Here is a 22,626-nt window from a genome sequence, read left to right as displayed (position 1 = left end):
TTCGTCGTTATAACACTCACATCGCTGTTCCAAACCGGTCTAATATTTTCTGGGCCTCTATACAACATGCTCACATAGGGTCGAGGATTTCCCCATCCATTCTACCACGGGGGACGGCGTCGCAGTAGACAGAGATATCGGAAGAGTCGCTGGCTAAGGCCATTGTCGGAGCACGTTAGGGTACGGCGCTCTCGGGGTTAAGCTTTGCGATTTCGAGCTCTACTATTCTCTCCTTTTGGATCCGGTTCTTGCTAGTCAGCGCAAAGGACGATAGGATAAACCCAAGAATCTATGTGTCGGCGTCAGGCTAAAGAAAAACCAGGGATATGCAACTCCACGTGAGGTATGTAAATGGCGTAACTGCATTCCAGGTAGCATTCCATACCATCTAACCTTGGGACTAAAAATGTGAATTGCTTATTTTATGAGCGCATGTCTTCAATTTCGAGGGATGACCTCGCTATAATAGTTGGTTCATTTCCACTTCACCTTTAATTTTCATCCTTTCGTTATATATTGGATATTTCATTTGCCTTACAATGAAGCTTTCTTCTATTTTCTTTACAGTCTTTGCACTGGCCACAACTGGTCTCGCAGCGAAGACATGCACTCCTAGCTTTGACTATTGCTCCGACGTCCTGATCAAAGATAAAGGTAACCTATTTCCCATCACGCATCGCTGTCCCAGGGCTAATTGGAGAAACAATAGGGTTTACCGAGGACGATCTGAAGGATGTTTTGAAGGGGTCAGATCTAGAGAAGGAGGACCTTAACAATGTTCTATTCCATTGCAAGAACCCCGGAGATGTTGGCCATCCCAAACTCTGCTCAAGTGGATGCAAAGACCCAGCGACAGAGGGTAGTCACTCGTGCTCAGCGTAAGTCATAGTCTTGCCATCAACTTGCAATTCGCAGCTGAGAATGCAACAGCTAAATCATGCTGGTCGCGAGATGATACTAGCTACACAATTATATTTGGTAGTAAAGTTTCGGCTATAAATGGACTCGAAGGCATTCACAACCAGAAAATGATTCAATTTAGGATACTACAACATACGCATTCACTCGTAGCAACCGCCACAGCGTAAAGACAGTTCTCAGAATGGGCCGACTCAAAAATAGAGAGTAGCTCCACACTACGGCTGACAATGAAGCACATAATAACAATATTATTTGCTTCATTGTCAGCAGGCAACACTCACCGCATATTTTTGGTCAACTGGATTGGAACTATACGCCAAGGCTGGTTTAGCTTGTACTAAAGATCAACCATCACTACGGTTGAACACCCTTTCCAAGTAGGCATTAAATGAGTTTGTCGGGATCGATATTATGGGCAAGTAGTCAATACCGTACACAAGGTGCCGAAGAAGCCGATTACCGAGATCTCGGAGGAGCAATAAGACATCAGCCCATCCCGCCATGACAGCATTACGCTGAGGTTTATACATACCGGAGCAAATCCAAGGATAGTATTTTTCTGCCCTCAGTTTTGCTGTTGTCCATGTATTCGACGATAGTAAGACCATTTGTACTGTGACTGAGGCGCCCAGAGCTTTCACCTAAGTAAGTACCTTTTAGGCGGGATTGAAGGGGTCTGTGGAGCACTGTACACAAGGATTAAACAAGGTGCTGGAGGCACAACGTGTCAGCATCAAAAACGTGGCCCTAGGCCATATGTTGTATGGACAGATGCAAGTGGCATCGGAAAAGTCCTAGAACTGGTGTGGCTGTCCGCTACATATCAGATGCTTCAGAGCGAGGTAATTGAGTTTCACATGGGCAATATTGGTGTGGAAAACCGTGTGACAATGTGTGTGGCATCACTCGTTCGGTGTAATTGTTATGCACCGATGTTGTGTAAATGAACCGGTCAGACCATGTTTAGCAAGGGCCCACGGGTGGGTTGTACACCAATGATAATTGCTGCAGAGTTAAGCCATAGTAAAACAGCATAATAATGAATATGATGATGTTGATGACTGTAATGGAGAATGACAATAACAAGAATCAGCTCTCGAGGAAAGGGAGAAGATGTCATTGAGGGCCAAACAAAACCAAACAAACCAAACAGCTTTAGTGACGTCAGGCAAACTTCCTCACCGCCCACACTAAACCCAAATTGACCGAGCGGTGACATGTGGTGTCTTGCAGCCAAATTGTAAAGGAACGCAGGTACCAGGTATTGGAAAAGGTCAGACCACTTGAACTTTAGGGTGAAATATATACAAGGAGTTCGGAATAATCTAGTCCAGTTTATCGTTTTCTCAACAATTCCTTATGCCTTTTAATTCCAACATATTACTTTAGCTTCAAGTTGTTTCGTCTGTGACGCAAAGCACCCACCTTCTGCCCAATTTCTCTCACCGGATTGGGTTTGACCCCTCCACACCCCACCCATTCATAACTGGAGCTTTACAACGCTTATCGGCTTCTCTTTTTTTTTGACTTGTTTTCTTCTCAATCACTCTTTGTTTTATTCTCTTAATTATCGACCTGTATTTCAGGTCGAAGCCTTCAATTCGATATGGAGCCCATGAAGATTGCCACTCAGCCGGCTAAGAGACGCCGCATCGGTGTTCTCACCTCCGGTGGAGATGCTCCCGGTATGAACGGTGCTGTGCGGGCCGTTGTCCGTATGGCAATTCACTGCGACTGCGAAGCCTACGCCATTTTCGAAGGATACGAAGGATTAGTCAATGGCGGCAACATGATCCGTCAACTACACTGGGAGGATGTCCGTGGATGGTTGTCCCGCGGTGGTACCCTGATCGGCTCTGCCCGCAGCTTGGCATTCCGTGAGCGTGTTGGCCGTATGAAGGCAGCGAAGAACATGGTACTGAAGGGTATCGATGCACTGGTCGTCTGCGGTGGTGACGGCAGTTTGACTGGTGCCGATGTCTTCCGTGCCGAGTGGCCCGGCTTGTTGGCAGACCTCATTGCCTCCGGGGAGTTGTCCCCTGAGCAGGTAGAGCCCTACAAGGTGTTGAACATTGTGGGCCTGGTAGGTTCCATTGACAATGACATGTCCGGAACAGATGCCACTATCGGTTGTTATTCGTCCCTGACCCGTATTTGCGACGCCGTCGATGACGTTTTCGATACTGCATTCTCCCACCAGCGTGGTTTCGTCATTGAGGTGATGGGCCGCCATTGTGGATGGCTTGCCTTGATGTCCGCCATCAGCACTGGTGCAGACTGGATGTTCCTCCCCGAGATGCCTCCCAAGGAAGGTTGGGAAGATCATATGTGCTCCGTGATCACTAAGGTAGGAATTACTCTAACGTTGTTCAATAACATCCTGTAGCTAACTGATGGCATTTAATAGAACCGAACCGAACGCGGCAAGCGCCGTACGATCGTTATTGTCGCCGAGGGAGCCCAGGATCGCCAATTGAACAAGGTCTCGAGCTCGAAGATTAAGGATATTCTCACAGACCGGCTGGGATTGGACACTCGAGTCACCATTCTGGGCCACACCCAGCGAGGTGGTGCGGCATGCGCTTATGACCGCTGGCTATCAACCCTGCAGGGTGTGGAGGCCGTTCGTGCCGTGCTAGAAATGTCACCCGAGTCCCCTTCACCAGTTATCACCATCCGCGAGAACAAGATCATGCGCACCCCTCTGATGGAAGCAGTTCAAGCAACGAAAGATGTGACAGCCAAGATTGACAAAAAGGAGTTCGATGAGGCCATGAAGCTCCGTGATCCTGAATTCAAGGAGTACTATAACGCATATTTGACCACCGCGACCCAGGACGACCCAAAGATGATTCTCCCAGAGGGAAAGGTATGCACCCAATTCCGCAGACCATCTGGGCTGATAAGCCTCCGCAGACTTCCCATATGCTTACCATTTTACAGAGAATGCGAATTGCCATTATTAACGTCGGTGCCCCGGCTGGCGGTATGAACCAAGCAACCCGTGGCGCCGTTGCATACTGCCTGACCCGTGGCCACACCCCACTGGCCATTCATAACGGTTTCCCCGGATTGTGCCGTCACCACGACGATCAGCCAGTCAGCTCAGTCCGCGAGGTCACTTGGCTGGAAGCTGATAGCTGGGTCAACGAGGGCGGTTCAGACATTGGTACTAACCGTAGCCTGCCATCTGTCGATATGGAGACCACTGCCAAGTGCTTTGAGCAGTACAAGTTTGACGCCTTGTTTGTTGTTGGTGGTTTCGAGGCTTTCACAGCCGTCAGCGAGCTGCGCCAAGCTCGTGCGAAGTATGATGCATTCAAGATTCCACTCATCGTGCTCCCAGCTACCATTTCTAACAACGTCCCGGGCACTGAATACTCCCTGGGAAGTGACACCTGCCTCAACACCCTGATCGACTTCTGTGATGCGATTCGTCAATCCGCTTCCTCTTCTCGCCGCCGAGTGTTCGTCATTGAGACCCAAGGTGGAAAATCTGGATATATTGCGACCACAGCTGGCCTCGCCGTGGGTGCAGTCGCAGTGTACATTCCCGAGGAAGGTGTTGATATCAAGATGCTCTCGCGTGATATCGACTTCCTGCGTGACAACTTTATCCGCGACAAAGGAGCTAACCGTGCAGGTAAGATCATTCTGCGTAACGAATGTGCCTCCGGCACATACACTACCCAGGTGATCGCCGACATGATCAAGGAAGAGGCAAAGGGCCGATTCGAGTCTCGTGCCGCTGTTCCTGGTCACTTCCAACAAGGTGGAAAGCCTTCGCCAATGGATCGTGTCCGTGCTATGCGTATGGCCATCAGGTGCATGCAGCACATCGAAGGGTATGCCAGCAAGAGCGGCGATGAAATCGCTGCGGACCCTCTCTCCTCTGCTGTGATTGGCGTCAAGGGCTCACGTGTGCTATTCTCCCCAATGGGTGGTGAAACTGGACTGGAAACTACCGAGACTGATTGGGTGCGCCGTCGCCCCAAGTCTGAGTTCTGGCTTGAACTGCAGAATGTTGTCAATGTTCTATCTGGACGCACCCACGCTAGTACCAACGAAACCTGGTCCTGCTATGAGAGTACGTAAACCGACTACGACCCTACTGATTTGCTTGTTCAATCCCCATCCAATTCGTTTCGTCGCTGCTCGTTTTGCTCGTTTGGCCTTTGAGGATCGGGATTTCCCCGTACAGTGATTATTTCTGGAGCCCCTTCATTACGAATGTTAACGATTACCCCTTTCTCCTACTTTTCAGATCCTTCGACAGTCCGATCCGTTCCCTCGGTTCCCAGCTCCCCTTGAAAGGATTTCCACCCAAGGGCTTCAACTTCTTTCCAACCAACCATGGAATCCACGCCAATGATGCATCGGGATATGCTTCAATTTTTCTTCCAAATACTGGCCGGCGAGCTATCCGCTAACTTGTGATGTTGAGGGCGATCGTACTGAACGTCCGTTATGCTTTGTACGATGCTATGCAATAAGTCCTCCAGACCCAAGGATGGTTTACGTGACATTTATGCCTGGGAGTTTGGGGGATTATGCTTTTTTTTTGTTTGTGATGGTTTTCTACCTCTTTTGAAGACCCTTGGTCTACGACATAAAGTGCGTTGTAGATAGAACCGTCAATTTGATTGAACCTTGAAATTATTTCAAATGAAGTTAGAATGCTACGCGCGTTTGCTATCGTGAGTATGAAAGAGGTAGCCAAAAACAGTACTGTAGAATGGCTGAGGTTATGTCAGTAGTAGTACTGACCCCGAAATAACGCAGAATGAACCCCGGACAGATGCATCATCCCGGGATTTCAATGTAGAGTTCAATGACTACGGGTGTACCGCCTTCTCCAGCTCATCGAGTAGCTCCACCGTCTCAGCGGGGCTCGCAATCCAGGCAGTTGTGGACGCAAGACGGGCCTAGTTAGAAAACATGTTAGTCCGACCAGCAGCCAAGGAGAGATAATTTCCCCACCTTAAAGTCATTGGCTCCAGCCGACAAGAACTGATCGCCGACATGCAGTGTTTTGGCTGGATCGATTCCACCAAAGTATCGCTGACAGGCGCGCACACCCCATGATTTGTCGCCAATATCCACAAATACATCATTTCCACCATTGAAAGCACAGAACGGCAATCGTGCCCCAACAGCTGAACGCTGGACCGTGTTCTGCACAACCAAAACAGTCTCTTCCAACTGCTCACGACTGATTCGAACCCCGTTTACCGGGTATACACCAACGGCCCGATCCTTGCGGAGAATAGCAGCAGGCAGATTGAGATTCTCTGCGCAAGCACGCAAAGCCGACTCGGCAATATCAAGAAGCTCGGTAATATCATAATCACTCCAAGTTTGCATCTCATCCAGCAACCATTCGCTCCGCGGCACGTAGACAAGTCTTGCGTCCGAGGCTGGGTCGAAGCGGAATAAGAAATTACTCTCACCACCCATGACAATCAGCCCTTGTTTCTGATCGGCAGTGAGAGTAGTTGAGTCGTGCATCGCATCGAGCAGACCCTGAAGACGCTCGTAATACTTCGGGGCGTCGGTGTATCCGGCCGCGGTCACAATGCCGACCTTACGATCCTGTTCAAGGAGTCGTAGAATCCGGGGGATGACGGGGTTATCGGATGTTAGACAGGCGCCGTCGTCATAGAGTGTTACATCTCCGTCGAATGTGACTAGTTTCACGTCGCTGGAGCGAACAAGACCCATCACCTGGGCGGAGTTCAAGATCAGTCTGATATCATTGAATGAAGGGGCCACGAAACGTCGGCGGCTGATGAATCGTTGCCGGTCTTGATATTTGAATGCATCTTCCAGATATAGCTTTGTGAAAAATGTGCCGATGGATGGCACGAGGAGATTCAGTTTCGATTTGCCGGGGGCATTGCGTTCGTGGTGTTGGACTTCAAAGAGTTAGGGACCATTCCCCTATTTTCTTGACTTCTATTAATCCCACTCACTGTGATCGAGCATCAAATTCTCTACATCGCGCATAATCTCTGCATAGCGATGGTGGGTGTCGGCCGCGACGGTCTTGAGTACCTCACCGTTTTCCTTGTAAATTGCGGTGGGCTGGGAATGCAGGACAAAGGGGACGGCCAGTAGACCCTACAGGGATTAGAATCCACCAATATGACATGACTGAGCGACATACTTTGATCCATTCGATCTGCACATTGTTAGGCAGACTCTTTTAACCTTTAGATCTGGTAGGACTTACTAGTTGATCCCGGCGATGGGTCTATACGGCTGTGGAGTCAGTGAGGGGTAGAGGGACACGAAGGAGGTAGCCGTACCTTGAGGGCATCTAAGAGATGTTAGCAGGGATGCCTTAAATTAAAGAGGCTCATATGACGTACACTCTACTCTATATCGCGTTGTCATGATTCGATGAATGGGGAGAAAGAAGATGCCTGGTTGATCGGACCTCGGGGGGACCTAAGTTAGCTTAGCTGATGCACGTCCCCCTTTTTCTTCGGTGACTCACACGGAGCTCGGAGTGTTACCTACAGAGTCATAAACAGTCAATCTCGGAGTTGACGATTATGTTATTGGTCAGTTTAGATTGATTCAACGTTACTGAAAATCTAGTTGGGCCTTATCCTCGTACTGAATGACTGGATCTGGACCCCGGCTCGTAACGCCATCAATCACTATTGGTCCCAAAGAGCCTCGAACACAAAAATACTGTGGCCTATACAAGCCTCTCAACACTGCCATGTTTGGCCAAGGAATACGTGAACGGCAGAAAAGCTTGATTGGACAAAAATGATACCAAAGAATGTATAGATCAAGAGAAGTATAAGTATTTGCGATGGCGACCCGATTTTTTATGTTTAGAAACCACCTCATTGCATAGCAAAAGATCTATACAGCGGAAAAACCAACAGCAAATTCCAAACATTCATCAAGAGCATGCTAGCTGTATCTACACAGTCCACTACAGCAACCATGAACAAGCCTGAAGAATACGATGCCCCACCAACGTATTCCCAATCATCGGAATACAATTCCTTCCTCGACGAAAAGACCGAAAACCCCATGATCCTTCTACCAGAGCAAAACGACCCCGGGCTTGCCGTTGCATCTGCCCTCAGCCGCGGCCTGCAAGTCCCATCCAGATCCGGAGCCTGCACATCGGGCTTCGAGTATCCAGACGAACTATCTCGTTACGGCATCTCCGAAGACCACTGGGCACAATTCACACAAGTAATCTGCGACGAGGCTAAGCTTTCACGTCGGCAATGGTCCATTGTGGTTGGTAAAGGCCTGGGCATAATGGCAGTGGGCGGGGTGATGGTTGGCATTCTGGGCGCTATCCCTGCAGTCTTCGTTGCCCGTATCACGAAAAATCGAAAAGAACAACGAAATCTGATCGCATCACTGGCTGGAGATCGTGGTGAACACCTTGCTCGTCATATCTCGCATTGGAATGAGACGGTCTTTCGGCCTAGGGGTGTTTTGATTCGGGTTGATTTGCCTGATGAATATTTGAATGATATTGAGAAGATGGATATTCGTACAGGTGGTGGGACGGCATGGTCTCCTAAGAAGTCTCTGTCTCCGGATAAGGCTGCACTCAAGATAGCGCTCAAGGCGAGAATTGTGATTATTCCTTTGGATGGGTCGATGCCAACGAAGGATTCCTCAAGTTGGGAGCATCGTGGTTGAAGGGGCAGGAAATCGGGAACAAAAAGACCTGTCTATTAATGTATTTCAGCGACGGTAGTAAAGGATCATGAATAGGTTATTATAATGCGAAGGGGGTTTTATTTATCATGATAATATCATTATTTAAAAAGAAACCTTCCCTCGTAAACTAGCCAATTGACACCGGGGATATCTAAATCATAATAGAACAAAAAAGATAACAGCCCAATTGACATTCAAACGTGGCCCTCCCTATCCTGCCTCTCAACATGTTGAGTAGTTCCGTGAGTCTGCACCGCCATCTCCATCTTCTCATCAATAACCTGGTCACGCTCATCGGCATCCTGGTTACCGTACCGACCGATCTTGTACCACGGCAAAGCAAAGAGACGATCCATACTCTCCAGCGAGCGGCCAGCCGTCTCCGGAATACTGAACCAGACCCAGATACCACCGATGATGGTGATGGCAGCGAAGCACCAGAAGGTGCCCTTGGGATCAATTCCACCCTTTGCGACGGGGAGAAGCATATTGGGAACTGCGCGCGCATTGCCATATTGGTTGGCAAAGTGGAGAGTCATAGCCATAGAAGTGCAAAGAGCACGAATGCGGAGTGGGAAGAGCTCCGCAGTCAGAAGATATTGCATCGAGTTCCAGCCAAGAGCCCATCCAAATCCAGAGATGTAGATCATTGCAATGGCGCCCTCGCTAGCACCCTTCTTGTTAGCCGGTACTGTGTAGCTGTCGTCAACGCCCATCAGGGGGACGGAGGTCAGGAAGCCGGCGATGTAGATCATGGCAATTCCTTGCAGGGTGATACCAAGAAGGAGGGCGCGCTTGCGTCCAATGACGTCGACCAAGAAGAGAGCGCAGAGAACTGCGGCAATCAGTTTGACGATTCCGAACACGGCTGTAACCAGCAGAGACTCGTTGTTGCCCGTGACTCCAAGCAATTTGAACAAATCAGGGGCATAGACAGTGATACTGCCGGCACCGGACCACTGTGAAAGGAGTTGGGCCATGAATGTGAGGTAGACTCGGTAGAGGTTTGATGGGACCAGGAAGGTTTCCTTGATCACGCCCATCGGGCCAGATCCCATTGTAGCCTCCATCTCAGCAGCGTGTGTCGTTTGAATAGTAGAAATCTCGCGGATAACATATTCATCATCGGTTGGTAGACCGCGAATTTTTGAGAGATTGGAGATGGCCTTTTCGAGCTGGCCGCGTTTGACTAGGTATCTGGGTGATTCGTGCTGGAGGAAGGAGAGGAGGAAGATCAGGCCGGCAAAGATAATATGCAGACTGGTGGGAACGAGCTATTTTCGAGTTAGTATCGGCAATATAAGTGGTTTGGGGGGGATCACTCATACCCATCGGTTGTGAGTGTTGTCGCCGAGATTGATCTCGCAGCCATAGTTGGCGAAATATGCAAGCACAATACCCAAATAGACAAAGCCAGTGAAGACACAGGTACAGAGACCACGGATAGAAGCGGGGGCCTTTTTTTGCTTTTTGTTAGCTTGTGTTTGAATATGACTTGGAACACGAGCAACTCACAATTTCAGCAAGATATACAGGGGCAACGACGACTGTCTGGCCCACACCGAGTCCAGCAATAAAGCGACCAGCATAGACAGCACCCAGGCTGCCACTGTTACCCATGAAGATCGCCATTCCCACAATCCATACGATGCACAGTTGGCGAGTTGCCCAGATACGACCAATGCGATCACAAACTAAGAAAGCACTGCAGAAGAACAGACCAGGTTAGAGAGAGTTTCGATATGAGATTCGATATAATAGAGAGCAAGGTAAAACTCACAAAAGAGCGCCTCCGACAGATCCAATCTGAACCATCGCGGTAACATTTCCTTTGATGTTGGTCTGCTCCACTTCGCTGTACGTATCATACTTGATATAATGTTGGAAGTCTTTAGAGTTGAAGGCACCTGAGATCAAACCCTCATCGACACCTCGGGCAGCGCCCATCAGGCCAAAGGAGACGACCGCAAACCATAATCGCCAGTTGAAGACCTCCTTAGGCTCGCCTAGGTCTCTGAGGCGGAAGATATTGACTGGTTTCTTTGCTCCGCCGGCCATGGTGGGCAACACTCAAGTATCTAATTGAATGCGGGGGATAATGTTTAAGGCAAAGCCGGGGGTAGTAGGAGGGGACGAAAAAGGACAAATGTGAGCCAGCGCAAGCGGTCTTTTATAGCCATGGGATCCCCATCCAGGACATGCGGGGGAAAAATCTGGGGGAGAGGGGGGACCGGAAATCCCAACCCGAGAACATCCTGTCACGGATTCATGAAATCCCTGTAAGTCAAAATGAGCTGTGGATCGGTGAGACACCACACACATGGTACACATGATACACTGGGACAGGTTAAGGCTAAGGCTCCGGGAACAGTGCCAAGAGAGCTTGCGTCTCGAGACCCAATGCCGCTCAGCTCTTATTCGATCAAGTTGCCGTTTTTGTCTTTTCGGGGCTTTTTAAAGAAAGGCCGAGCTTCCGAAATTCACCACATGTGGCACGATTTGGAATTAATATGCAGCCTTACTCGAGCACTGCATGGTTGCATCTCACATTTTTTTGTGCCATATCTTCATTCTCAGTTCTTGACTTTCTACTCCGTAAGAAATACTGGAGTCCGTGAACTGCCAATGCTATCATTTCCTCCATAAAACCTTGCCAGTAACTTTCGGACAATGTCCGGAGGAAAATGTGTGTGTGTGCCGCATGTGGCTTACAGGGATGATAGGGCCCACTGAGGGAGATGTTAGCCTCTTTCATCGCGGGGGGAAAAAACTGGAGAAGGCCCCATATATGACTGATGTGAAGCCGCTGATTGGTTCCCAGACAAACACAACTCTCCGGTTTCTGGAAAGGGAGAACGTACCGTTGCTTGGCGTGGGGTGCGCTTGGACAAGCCGATCACTTAGGCTCTATTTCTCATGTGCTTGGAGAGAGAAATGACCACGCCGACCATGTCGGCAATTTTTAAGTCTCGGTGACGCACCGGCTTCTGAATCTCTGGAGACAAGGTTCAGTATTAATCTTTGCCAACCCCCGATCTTAGGAAGTAAGACTCCTACGGCTCTAGAACGTTTGGTCCGTTCCTCGGCGTTTATTGCTGCAGTATCATCTTGATCCTTGCAGGACGCATGACGCATCACCTGGAATCAGAAGCACAGTTCGAAGTCACTTCTGCTACGGCTATACAATGTAGTATTTGAACCGAAGCACGATCAGATCTAGAGAGTGATGTCAAAAATACAGTTTATCTCAGAACCTTACACAATTCCTGTCACAGTTATACGCTTTGATCTATGTCTTTGCCCGAGAATCGGAGGTTTGGAAAAATAATATGAATCAATTGGATGTTCGAGACCAAAGGCTAGTGTACCATGGTGCGGAGTAGTTAGTTCGATCGGAAAATGAGATACAAGACAAAAGTGATTGGTCGAGGTACGCCGAAAGAGCATGGCTATGGTCGCCAGCGGAACCCAGGATTGCGCCAGTCCAGATCCTGGATTTGTTGCTGGGAAAGTCCCGCCAAGGCGCCGTGGACATCGACTCGCGCACGGCGCCGATTGTCCCATTTAATATAAGCCCATAGGCCGGCTCCAAGAAGGAGAGTGGTGCTCGAAGTTGCCAAGTTGAGCCCATTACCAATAGGATAGTTGGGTCCATCAAAAGGTAAGAATGACCAGGTGCTGATGAGTCCACCAATATTTCCGAACATCACCGTCGTTCCAATAGCCGAAGACCTCGCGGTGTCGGAGATGACATTCGCCGATGCGTTTGCAGTACACAGGGCGCCAAAAGCGAAGGCCCCACAGGCGATAATAAAGGTGGCCCCATACCGGACCATACTGTCTTCGCTCGCCAAAAACATTATATACCCTAGATAGATCCCCATGATTAGCCTGGAATCAGTTACACCCTGCAACCCTGATATTTTTCAAGGTTGCTCAAGGAGTTGGAGTCTTACCAGTCATCATTAGCGGCGGGCTGATGATGAAGAAAATGAGGCGATGGTCGAATCGCCAACTGAGGTAGGGGAATAGAACAGTGAAAAATGCGCCAACAACATAAGGAGGAACAGTGTGCAGCTGTTGAGATACCACGCTGGCATTGGGGTAGATGGTTTTGACAATGGTAGGCGCAAAGAATCCAAGACCCTGAACGGTAATGTTGTTCAACATAAAGATTATCCCGGTTACGAGTGTCACTGGGCTGAAGATACCACGGAGTGTCTTGGCTACATCAAGCTTGTCAAGGACCTCCGTCGCGCCAACACGTTCCGATTTGACACGGGCAATGGCCAGATCCTTCTCTTCCTGGGAGAGCCATTTAGCTGTCTCAGGTCGGTCGGTCAACGATAAGAATCCGATGAGAGCAATTCCAATCGTGACGATGCCTTCAATCGCGAAGATCATACGCCAGCTGCGGAGAGAACCGAAGTGATCGAGCATGAGAATGCCTGAGGCTAGAAGGCCACCGAACGCTCCAGCGAGGGGAGCCATGACGATATACAACGACAGGCGGAAGGCAAGTTCACTTCGTCGATACCAACGCGAGAGATAATACGCAATTCCAGGCATGAGTCCTGCCTCAAACACGCTAGAGAGTTGTCAGCATTGTTGAGTTCGCAAAGTCTGAGACATATACCCCAAAAGGAAGCGGACGCCGGATGCACTTGGCATATCATTGACAAAAGCCGTGGCGACCGAACAGATGCCGAATCCCAATGTGATCGCTGGAAGCCACCATCCAGGCCCAATCCATTTGCACATGAGATTACTGGGGATCTCAAAAATAATATATGCGACAAAGAAGATCGAGAGCACGGCGTTGTAATCATAGCCTACAAGACCAAGATCCTTGTCGAAGCCGGCCAATTTAGCGTTACCTATTTCAAGAAAGAAGTGGATTAGCACCTGGAACTGGAAATAAAAATTCGGGAAGGATAAGAGGGGCTCGTCACACACCAACATTGGCTCGATCGATGAAACAAAAGAGGTACATAATTGCAACAGTTGGGACAATATAAAGATCGATTTTGAGTCGCAATCGTGACTCGGCGGCCTTGTCAAATTTCACCAGGGGCTGGCCATGTTCATCTGTCGCGAGTTGACCCCTTTCTGCTGCTTCATGCGTGACTTCTCCCATCATATGCTCTTTATGGTCTGAAATGACCTTTTCATCACCGATGGGCGTGGTGCCTCTTTCGGTGTCGGCCATGTTGGAGTGCCGGACAGTGTTGAGCTCGCAAGGGATACAGAGGCGGTCTGAAGTTTCCAGATAACAGGGATCAAGAAAAACCTCGAGAGCATAGACCAGGCGCGATCGGGTGTTTTATAGCTCAATTAGAAGCCCGATCGGAAGATCTAAACGGTAAGTCTGGGGTTGTGGGGGATTACGGATTCAGTCCCGCACTGATGTCCGGCTTTTGCAGCAGCTGAAATCTCGATTTGCCGTTGCCAAGGGAAGGGCACTTGGTCTGACACTGGCGGTAGAGTCAATAATGCCTTAGCATTCGGAGTTGACAGTGGGAGAGCCAGGTATTATTATGGAGGTCCAATCATAATAATTCCTTGACAAGCCAAGGTGTCAGACCTCTAAAGTTTAGACGAAGATTGGCACTTGGGACTTCCCCAGAAGAACTTGGAGATTTCCCCAGACTTGTGGATCTCCCCCGGACTGGCTCTTTGGCCGTGTGTGGATCTCCGTGCATTACAATGTGCCTAGGTCCAGCCTGAGCACTCCGTGCAAGAAATGCCGACACCCTCATCCGACTATGTCTAGGCGTCATGACGACCAACCATAGCCGCAGAATCTGTCAGGCATTGCGATTCTCCAAAACGCCAAGTCTTCCAAGAAACATGGGTTAGAACATGGGCGAGATAAGTGAAATCAGCCGATCGGAAGTTATCCCGAAATTGACCCGAGGATATTTTCATCGGATGAGGTGAGGTTATTGTCAGCAGTGTACGCAGCAGTCCCATGTAGTAAATCATGCATGACCACTTGAAACCAGTTAGTTAACTAGTTAACTGTCAAGAGCTCGATGCCTTGTTTATAAGGCATATATCATGTGATATAATCATAGAAATTCCAAAATGATTGTCATTAAGATGGCTCCAGAGTTTGTCTCAACTTATCAGTGAGCAGAAGCAGATTCAATCTTTGATGTATGCAGCCGTGGAATATATAGGATGTAATGTCCGTGGGCTTGAGTCTTAAAAGGATTCCGGGGCGATGTGATGACACACTAACACGTGACTCGGATATAGACGGATAAATTTCTCGGATTAAACGGATGAACTGCACTGACAAAGAGTTCTAAGACTGCCATACGTATTTATCCATGTCTGAGACGTCGGATAAAGCTCAACCGGGCTGGCGAATCCCCCGTGCATGCCAGGAATGTCGCAAACGTAAAATCAAATGCAATGGCCTGACCCCGTGAGATCCTACAGTCTACGTTCGGATAGTGAATTCATTGGACTAATATAACATCAGGTGCAAAACTTGCCAATTGCGCAATACACCATGTATATACAGAGACTATATTCGCCATCGACGGAAAAAAAACGAGTATGAGGAACTCGGCGAGAGGAGCTTACCTCGTCAGGGCTCTCCAAGCGGAGTCCCGCCATCGGGGCAGCAGCGCACAGCCTCCGTGATGAACGACTTCCCAAATAGTGTGTCTGCGACACATACGGCATCGCCATCATGTCGGATGCAGCTATACTATGGCGCTACCTCTCATTTCTCTCTTATGCAGCATATCTACCGAGATCTCGTCTCCAATCCTACCTCCCACCCTGAACCCTCTGGCGGGGTTGAGGAAGCTGGAGCTGGTTTGGACTTGTTTAGCTTCCGTCGCATTTTTTTTGGAACCCCAGACTTTCATGAGAGTAACAAGTCCCCCGGGAAAGGGGATTTATCTATGATGTTTCTGCCGTACGACCTGGCTAGACTTTTTCTGTCGCGATTTCTATCTAGCCTTTATCATCTGATACCACTTCGCCCCAAGGTATATTATGAGCAATGTCTGGACCGACTCTACAACTCTTCGCCCGCCGACCACCTTGATGCTTTTACCCAGGCGATCCTTCTCCTTGCCATGGCAAGCGCTTCACTCGGCACGGAGCATTTTGCCTGGGGTGATGTGCTGTTCGAGCGTGTCAAAGCTTCGTTGGCCGCATTTGATGACGTGGTGAACCTTCAGACTATCCAAATTTCATTGCTTATGATAAGTCCTTGTACTCTTACTTTGTTGTATGCAGGCTGACATAGATTTTACGCTAATTACCAGAACGAACAAGGTCGGCCAAACTCAACGTTCTTGCATTTGGGTTCTGCTTCTCGCAAAGCCTTGTCAGCAGGTCTGCATAAGGATGTCCCGCATGACGTTGATCAAACCCCGGAAAACATTGAAGAAAGAAGGGTAACCTTCTGGTCTCTTTATATCTACGAAACGTATATTACCACTTTCAGTCCGATCTTCTATAATCTCACTAACATCGTATACATAGCTGGTTCTGCTTTCATGTGGGACGTCCCAACTCCCTCTCCCTTAAAGATGCCGCAATCGAGTATCCGCAGGATCCTTTTATTCGATTGTTGGTACAGCTTTGCAAAAGCATCACCCGGTCTGTTAATGAGATATACGGTCAGCGACATGACTCTCTTCTACATATGTGGAGAGTCGCTAAATCCATTGCAAACGATCTCCGTGACCATGAAGCACATCTACAACAAACCTTGGGCCTCGGGCTTGATGACAGCATCCAGGCCGGATCACTTGGGGTTAGACAAATTATCTTCATTACCCGTAAGTCACAGTTAAACCATTGCTTAACCCTTCTCTAACCAGACTAAGTATATTATCATACCCTACTTCTCACATTCCGCCCATTCTTAATATTTCGCGGCCATTGGCAGCGCGAGAGGAATATCGCGCTCAACCAGTCTACTACCAATGTCACAAATCGCCCCAGAGAAACCCCTCCTTGGCTCAACGAAGCCTGCAATCATGCCATCACTGCCGCCCAAAGAATACTCCATCACTTATGTGAAGCTTCAAGAGTCAATAATCTTGTTCTGGTAAATAGACTACATGTTATTACAAATCTTCCACTAACAGTGTCCTAGGAATTACGATACCATGGGTATTTTTTCGGAAATTCTGTATTTACTCTCATTTACGAATTCATTCACAACCCGAGTGTTGCGCCTCTCTATCTGCCGTGGGTTTATGCTTCATTGCAAACATTATCAACTATGCGAGCTGGGAACCCGATCGCAAGCACAATTTCGGCCGTGCAGACTGTGCTTCGCAATATCAATCCATCATACGAATGGGCGCCTCTATTAGCAACAACTGGGGATAACTTTGCGCCCCCGGGAGGGACACCCGTACAGCGATCCCTCACTCCCAACCGCAGCCATCAACCACAGCTCAACAACCCTGCAATCCCGCACAACACTTCTCTAGGAGTGCGGTCTGGCATACTGACATCTCCTTGGAACCTTCCACAGGTGGAAAAACTGGAAAACCCGGAAACTGGAGGCTCTGCAGGCTCAGGGGATGACTTGCTTGATTTCACTCAGTCTGACATGGGCTGGAATTTCGATTTCTCTACCATGGACTTGGACGCGTTCTTTTCGATCCATCAGTCGAATAATGCTCCGATTCTTTGATGGGAGCCTTGCACTAATCAATTTCATAATATATAATACAACTCCTTCATATTATATCCATTTTGACTCCATCAAGGGGTCGTCTACCGACTTAATCCGAGTGGATCTATATCCGACGGGTGGATCTCATCGAAGCTCTGGAAGGTACCGAGATAGATCCCCAGCGAATGAACGATCGCTTTGGACCAAGTGGGCCGCTAATATATCCGTTCGTATATTTCCGAGTAACTCATCACTGTAAAATCCTCGCTAACAAGATATTGATTGCAGTTGTTTTATCTGTTTGAAAGCATGTCTCTTATCGGTAAACTCCGCCACAGCGATACATATGTGATATGATCTATAAGCCACGGCCCACTCCGGAAATATGGATTTATAAATGTAGATTCGATATCAAATCCGCAATATAAGAGTTCTGCTGCCCCACGACCATGGCATTTGCTTCCAAGCTCACCTGAACTGGTACTGTCATCAATAGTCGTTCTTTTTTGTCCCAGGAATATAAGCCTCCGTCATGGAAACTCCATCGTCCGGCACAGTAACCCCGGTCGACCTGGAAAACGGCGACGACCAGATTCGCAAACGATTGACAGTCACCTTCCGCGATCTGAATGTTCGAGTCACTGCACCAGATGCTGCTTTGGGAAGCACCTTATGGTCAGATGTCGACCCGCGACAGGTTGGGACTCTGCTGAAACGCGGCGACCGTCCAAAAAGGGTGGGCATATTTAACCATCAATATGCAGTTGTCATATACTAACTTGCCTTCTAGACCATCCTCAAAAATGTTGCAGGCCAGGTGAAGCCCGGGGAAATGGTAGGCTCTTATGACCCGAGAGCAAAAATGCTGTAACTAACCAATATAGCTTCTTGTGTTGGGACGTCCAGGCTCCGGATGCACTTCCCTCCTTCGAGTCCTCTCGAATGATCGAGATAGCTTTGATGAAGTCACCGGCGAAACCAACTACGGAAGCATGGATCACAAGACTGCCAAAGGTTTCCGTCAGCAGATAATGTTCAACAATGAAGGCATGCAATTCTAACTTGGGATCTATTAAGTTCAATGCTAACTGCATTGGTATCAGACGACGTTCACTTCCCAACCCTTACTGTCAACCGTACAATGAAGTTCGCTCTTCGAAACAAGGTTCCCAACGAGCGACCGGACCATCTAAGGAACCGCAAGGACTTCGTCCAGAGCCACCGTGATGAGATCCTGGGCTCACTTGGAATCGGACACACGAAGAAGAACTTGGTAGGAAACGAGTACATCCGAGGCGTGTCAGGAGGTGAACGTAAGCGCGTTTCTCTTGCTGAGGTCCTGGCCGGACAAAGTCCAGTCCAAATGTGGGACAATCCCACTCGGGGCTTGGACTCGAAATCAGCGGTGGAATTCGCTCGAATGCTGCGACGTGAAGCAGATCGGAATGACAAGACAATCATTACAACTACATACCAGGCTGGAAACGGTATTTATGACCAATTCGACAAGGTCCTCGTTCTGGCTGAAGGTCGTGTCACTTACTACGGCCCTCGTCGTATTGCACGAAAATACTTCGAAGACCTTGGATTCATCTGCCCCAAGGGTGCCAATGTCGCAGACTTCCTTACTTCGGTTACTGTCCTTACCGAACGCACAATCCGATCAGGCTGGGAAGAAAAGGTGCCTAATACACCTGAGGACTTCGAAAATTGCTACCAAAACAGCGCCATCTGCAAAGATCAAATGGACTCCATCGTGGACCCCGAGAAGCTGACCTACGAAGCTGAAGACCTGAAGCTGGCAGTATCTAGTGAAAAGCGCAAACAACATCTTCCCCGGAATAGCAGTGTTTATACAGCGAATATTTGGGACCAGATTGCCGCTTGTGCTCTCCGCCAGTTCCAGGTTATCTGGGGTGATAAGCTCTCTCTATTTGTGAAGGTCGTATCAGCTTTAATCCAGGCCCTGGTCTGTGGAAGTTTGTTTTATAACTTGCCAGAGGTAATCAAGAAGCCCTCCACCCAGAACAACTTAAGAAGACCAAGCTAACAGTTGAAACTACAAGGATTCGAGCTCAATCTTCTTACGCCCTGGTGTTTGCTTCTTCCCGGTGTTATATTTCCTCCTTGAAAGTCTGTCGGAAACAACTGCATCATTTATGGGCCGGCCTATTCTTTCTCGTCAGAAGCGATTCGGATTTTACCGACCTACAGCCTTTGCCATCGCCAACGCTCTCACTGATATCCCAGTTGTGATGTTCCAGGTGACCTGCTTCTCGATTATCCTTTACTTCATGGCTGCTCTTCAAATGGACGCAGGAAAGTTCTTCACATTTTGGATCATCGTTATTGCGCAGACATTGTGTTTCGTGCAACTATTCCGAGCTGTTGGCGCTGTGTGCAAACAGTTTGGAAATGCATCCAAAATATCCGGCTTGTTGTCCACTGTCTTCTTTGTCTATGGAGGTGCGTATTGGAACATAGCCATTGATTAATACGAAGAATTTCAAACTGACAAATAGCAGGATATCTTATCCCATTTCACAAGATGCATGTGTGGTTTCGCTGGATCTTCTACCTCAACCCGGGAGCATATGCCTTCGAAGCACTCATGGCTAATGAGTTTGTCGGACGAAAATTCACATGTATAGAGCCCGATTATATCCCGTACGGCGCAGGATACTCTAACTCGGTATCTGCCCACCGTGGATGTTCAGTCCTTGGAAGCGACGCTCAAGGCATTATTGATGGGGCAAAATACATCCAAGAGCAATATAGTTATTCAGTCCATCACATCTGGAGAAGCTTTGGCATTATCATTGGATTTTGGATTTTCTTCATCTGCCTGACTTCTTTCGGACTTGAACTCCGGAACAGCCAAAGTGGATCATCTGTCCTGCTTTACAAGCGCGGCAGCGAGCATACTGAGAAGTCACAGTCCCCAAAGCAGGCAGACGCCACCGCACTTTTGGGCTCAGTCAAGCAATCGACCTTTACATGGAAAGACCTTGACTATCATGTACCTTTTCACGGTGAGAAGAAACAGCTTCTGAACAAGGTATTTGGATTTGTCCAACCAGGAAACCTGGTTGCCCTCATGGGAGCTTCTGGAGCTGGAAAAACAACATTGTTGGATGTGCTTGCTCAGCGTAAGGATAGCGGAGAGATTTATGGATCAGTCTTGATTGATGGCCGCCCGATTGGAATCAGTTTCCAGAGAACTACTGGTTACTGCGAACAGATGGATGTGCATCTTGAGACAGCCACGGTCAAGGAAGCATTAGACTTTTCGGCGGTTCTTCGTCAGCCATCGACAGTTCCACACGAAGAAAAACTTGCCTACGTCGAACATATTATTGACCTCTTGGAGTTGCGTGACATCAGCGAAGCACTTATCGGGGGTATGTTTGCTTGGTTTCGATCCCACTGGACAGCGATACTAATAACTCACAGTTCCTGGAGCTGGACTTAGCATTGAACAGCGCAAACGCGTGACTCTGGGCGTTGAGCTTGTCGCTAAGCCTACATTGTTGTTTTTAGATGAACCTACTTCCGGTCTTGATGGACAAAGTGCGTTCAACATCGTACGTTTCCTTCGCAAACTGGTCGATGGCGGCCAAGCTGTGTTGGTAAGTCTTCAAAGAGTTACAAGATATTTGGGTCGTACTAACTTCGTAAGTGTACAATTCATCAACCATCTGCGGTGCTATTCGACGCATTTGACGGTCTTCTCTTGCTAGCCAAGGGCGGAAAAATGACGTATTTCGGAGAAAGTGAGTCTTTACTCTTCGGGCAATTACTCAAGATTACCAACTAATAACTGGTATGTGATTACAGCTGGCAAGGACTCGACCAAAATCTTGGACTACTTCACTCGCAACGGAGCGCCATGCCCTCCGGATGCCAACCCCGCAGAGCACATCATTGATGTTGTTCAAGGAGGTGGTACTACAGACCAAAAGGATTGGGTCGAAATCTGGAGTCAGTCAGAAGAGCGCAAGCAAGCACTCTCCCAGCTCGACGCACTCAACGAATCCAGCAAAGATGCTTCCGACTATGTTGAAGATACTGCTGACTATGCGACTTCGCACTGGTTCCAATTCAAGATGGTTTCTAAACGCCTCAGCATTCATATCTGGCGCTCACCAGTACGTCCTTACAACGATATACAAAACAAATCTGCAAAAGCTGACATTCGCCTAGGACTACATGTGGAACAAGATTATTCTCCATATCTTCGCGGCGCTATTCAGTGGATTCACTTTCTGGAAGATTGGCAGCGGCACTTTCGACCTTCAGTTGAGACTCTTTGCGATTTTCAATTTTATCTTCGTCGCTCCCGGCTGTATCAACCAGATGCAGCCGTTCTTCTTGCATAGTCGTGATATCTTTGAGACCCGAGAGAAGAAGGTGAGCAACCTAATGGAATTCTAATGGCGGGAAATATCGCTAAGACTGATTTTTATATAGTCCAAAACCTATCACTGGAGCGCCTTCATTGGAGCGCAGACTCTGACGGAAATTCCGTACCTTATCATTTGCGCCACACTTTACTTTGCCTGCTGGTACTTCACAGCAGGGCTTCCGATCGAGGCCAGTGTTTCCGGGCATGTCTATCTTCAGATGATTTGTAAGTTACACCAAGTCTTGAAAGTTGATCCAAGTATCTAACATCAAAATAGTCTATGAACTCCTATACACATCCATTGGTCAGGCAATTGCAGCATATGCACCGAACGAATATTTCGCGGCTGTGATGAACCCTGTCTTGATCGGTGCCGGCCTGATCAGTTTCTGTGGCGTGGTGGTTCCATACTCCCTCATGCAGCCATTCTGGCGATACTGGATTTACTACCTGGACCCCTTCAACTACTTGGTTGGTGGTCTGTTTGGCGAAGTGATCTGGGATGTCAAGGTCAAGTGTGCACCATCGGAATTTGTGCAGTTTACCGCACCGTCTGGTCAGACCTGCGGCCAATACATGGCCGATTTCCTCGCCGCACAGACTGGATACCTAGCTGATGGGAATTCTACTGGGACATGTTCATTCTGTCAATACTCTGAGGGTTCTGATTATGCGAAAACGTTCAATCTTCAAGAGAAATACTATTCATGGAGAGATGTGAGTATACCTTTGTTGATTTGGCCTAAGCTGCGATGCTAATTGTTTATTTTATAGACGGGTATCACTGCCCTGTTCTGCATCTCATCGTACGCCTTGGTGTTCTTGATGATGAAGCTCAGGAGCAAGAAGACCAAGAGTGCCCGTTCTGAATGAACGATCGTAACCAAGCCGACCGTTAGGCCTTGGTTAAGCTAATATCGGCATCTTTCATAATATA

At 48.4% G+C, this 22,626-nt stretch overlaps 8 protein-coding genes across 8 annotated transcripts; 5 read left to right on the top strand and 3 right to left on the bottom strand.

Annotated features, from left to right (window-relative positions):
• Positions 1 to 539: 539 nt before the first annotated feature.
• Positions 540 to 882, top strand: N7537_001658 (uncharacterized protein; the record flags this gene model as incomplete). Its single annotated transcript, XM_056892716.1, has 2 exons — positions 540 to 654; positions 710 to 882. 2 exons carry the CDS (start codon positions 540 to 542, stop codon positions 880 to 882), a joined length of 288 nt encoding a protein of 95 aa, XP_056757711.1.
• A 1,645-nt stretch (positions 883 to 2,527) lies between these two features.
• Positions 2,528 to 5,232, top strand: N7537_001657 (ATP-dependent 6-phosphofructokinase; the record flags this gene model as incomplete). Its single annotated transcript, XM_056892715.1, has 4 exons — positions 2,528 to 3,268; positions 3,329 to 3,790; positions 3,865 to 5,008; positions 5,186 to 5,232. The coding sequence occupies 4 exons, from the start codon at positions 2,528 to 2,530 to the stop codon at positions 5,230 to 5,232; spliced, it is 2,394 nt and encodes a 797-aa protein (XP_056757710.1).
• Positions 5,233 to 5,756: 524 nt separating this feature from the next.
• Positions 5,757 to 7,317, bottom strand: isn1 (IMP 5'-nucleotidase ISN1; the record flags this gene model as incomplete). Its single annotated transcript, XM_056892714.1, has 7 exons — positions 5,757 to 5,846; positions 5,902 to 6,836; positions 6,894 to 7,041; positions 7,088 to 7,102; positions 7,154 to 7,174; positions 7,230 to 7,240; positions 7,293 to 7,317. The coding sequence occupies 7 exons, from the start codon at positions 7,315 to 7,317 to the stop codon at positions 5,757 to 5,759; spliced, it is 1,245 nt and encodes a 414-aa protein (XP_056757709.1).
• Positions 7,318 to 7,884: 567 nt separating this feature from the next.
• N7537_001655 (uncharacterized protein) lies at positions 7,885 to 8,604 on the top strand (the record flags this gene model as incomplete). The annotated part of the gene is made up of 1 exon (XM_056892713.1): positions 7,885 to 8,604. One exon carries the CDS (start codon positions 7,885 to 7,887, stop codon positions 8,602 to 8,604), a length of 720 nt encoding a protein of 239 aa, XP_056757708.1.
• Positions 8,605 to 8,819: 215 nt separating this feature from the next.
• Positions 8,820 to 10,683, bottom strand: N7537_001654 (putative MFS quinate transporter; the record flags this gene model as incomplete). Its single annotated transcript, XM_056892712.1, has 4 exons — positions 8,820 to 9,899; positions 9,954 to 10,082; positions 10,141 to 10,330; positions 10,406 to 10,683. The coding sequence occupies 4 exons, from the start codon at positions 10,681 to 10,683 to the stop codon at positions 8,820 to 8,822; spliced, it is 1,677 nt and encodes a 558-aa protein (XP_056757707.1).
• Positions 10,684 to 12,074: 1,391 nt separating this feature from the next.
• Positions 12,075 to 13,834, bottom strand: N7537_001653 (putative MFS transporter; the record flags this gene model as incomplete). Its single annotated transcript, XM_056892711.1, has 4 exons — positions 12,075 to 12,493; positions 12,582 to 13,213; positions 13,262 to 13,502; positions 13,582 to 13,834. 4 exons carry the CDS (start codon positions 13,832 to 13,834, stop codon positions 12,075 to 12,077), a joined length of 1,545 nt encoding a protein of 514 aa, XP_056757706.1.
• A 1,108-nt stretch (positions 13,835 to 14,942) lies between these two features.
• Positions 14,943 to 17,302, top strand: N7537_001652 (Zn(II)2Cys6 transcription factor; the record flags this gene model as incomplete). Its single annotated transcript, XM_056892710.1, has 6 exons — positions 14,943 to 15,058; positions 15,116 to 15,815; positions 15,915 to 16,078; positions 16,135 to 16,433; positions 16,482 to 16,705; positions 16,754 to 17,302. Coding segments are annotated over 6 exons (2,052 nt in total), but the record flags the coding sequence as incomplete, so codon positions are not given.
• Positions 17,303 to 17,816: 514 nt separating this feature from the next.
• On the top strand, positions 17,817 to 22,562 carry N7537_001651 (putative ABC multidrug transporter; the record flags this gene model as incomplete). The annotated part of the gene is made up of 13 exons (XM_056892709.1): positions 17,817 to 18,020; positions 18,075 to 18,119; positions 18,169 to 18,331; positions 18,388 to 19,286; positions 19,351 to 19,750; positions 19,810 to 20,685; positions 20,738 to 20,913; positions 20,964 to 21,057; positions 21,122 to 21,432; positions 21,488 to 21,694; positions 21,755 to 21,914; positions 21,967 to 22,406; positions 22,464 to 22,562. The coding sequence occupies 13 exons, from the start codon at positions 17,817 to 17,819 to the stop codon at positions 22,560 to 22,562; spliced, it is 4,074 nt and encodes a 1,357-aa protein (XP_056757704.1).
• Positions 22,563 to 22,626: the final 64 nt, after the last annotated feature.

Source organism: Penicillium hordei (genome assembly GCF_028827395.1).
Source record: "Penicillium hordei strain IBT 12815 chromosome Unknown utg000001l_segment0_segment0, whole genome shotgun sequence".
Lineage (NCBI taxonomy): Eukaryota > Fungi > Ascomycota > Eurotiomycetes > Eurotiales > Aspergillaceae > Penicillium > Penicillium hordei.
Note: the sequence above shows the minus strand (reverse complement) of the source record. Positions and strands in the feature narration are given on the sequence as shown.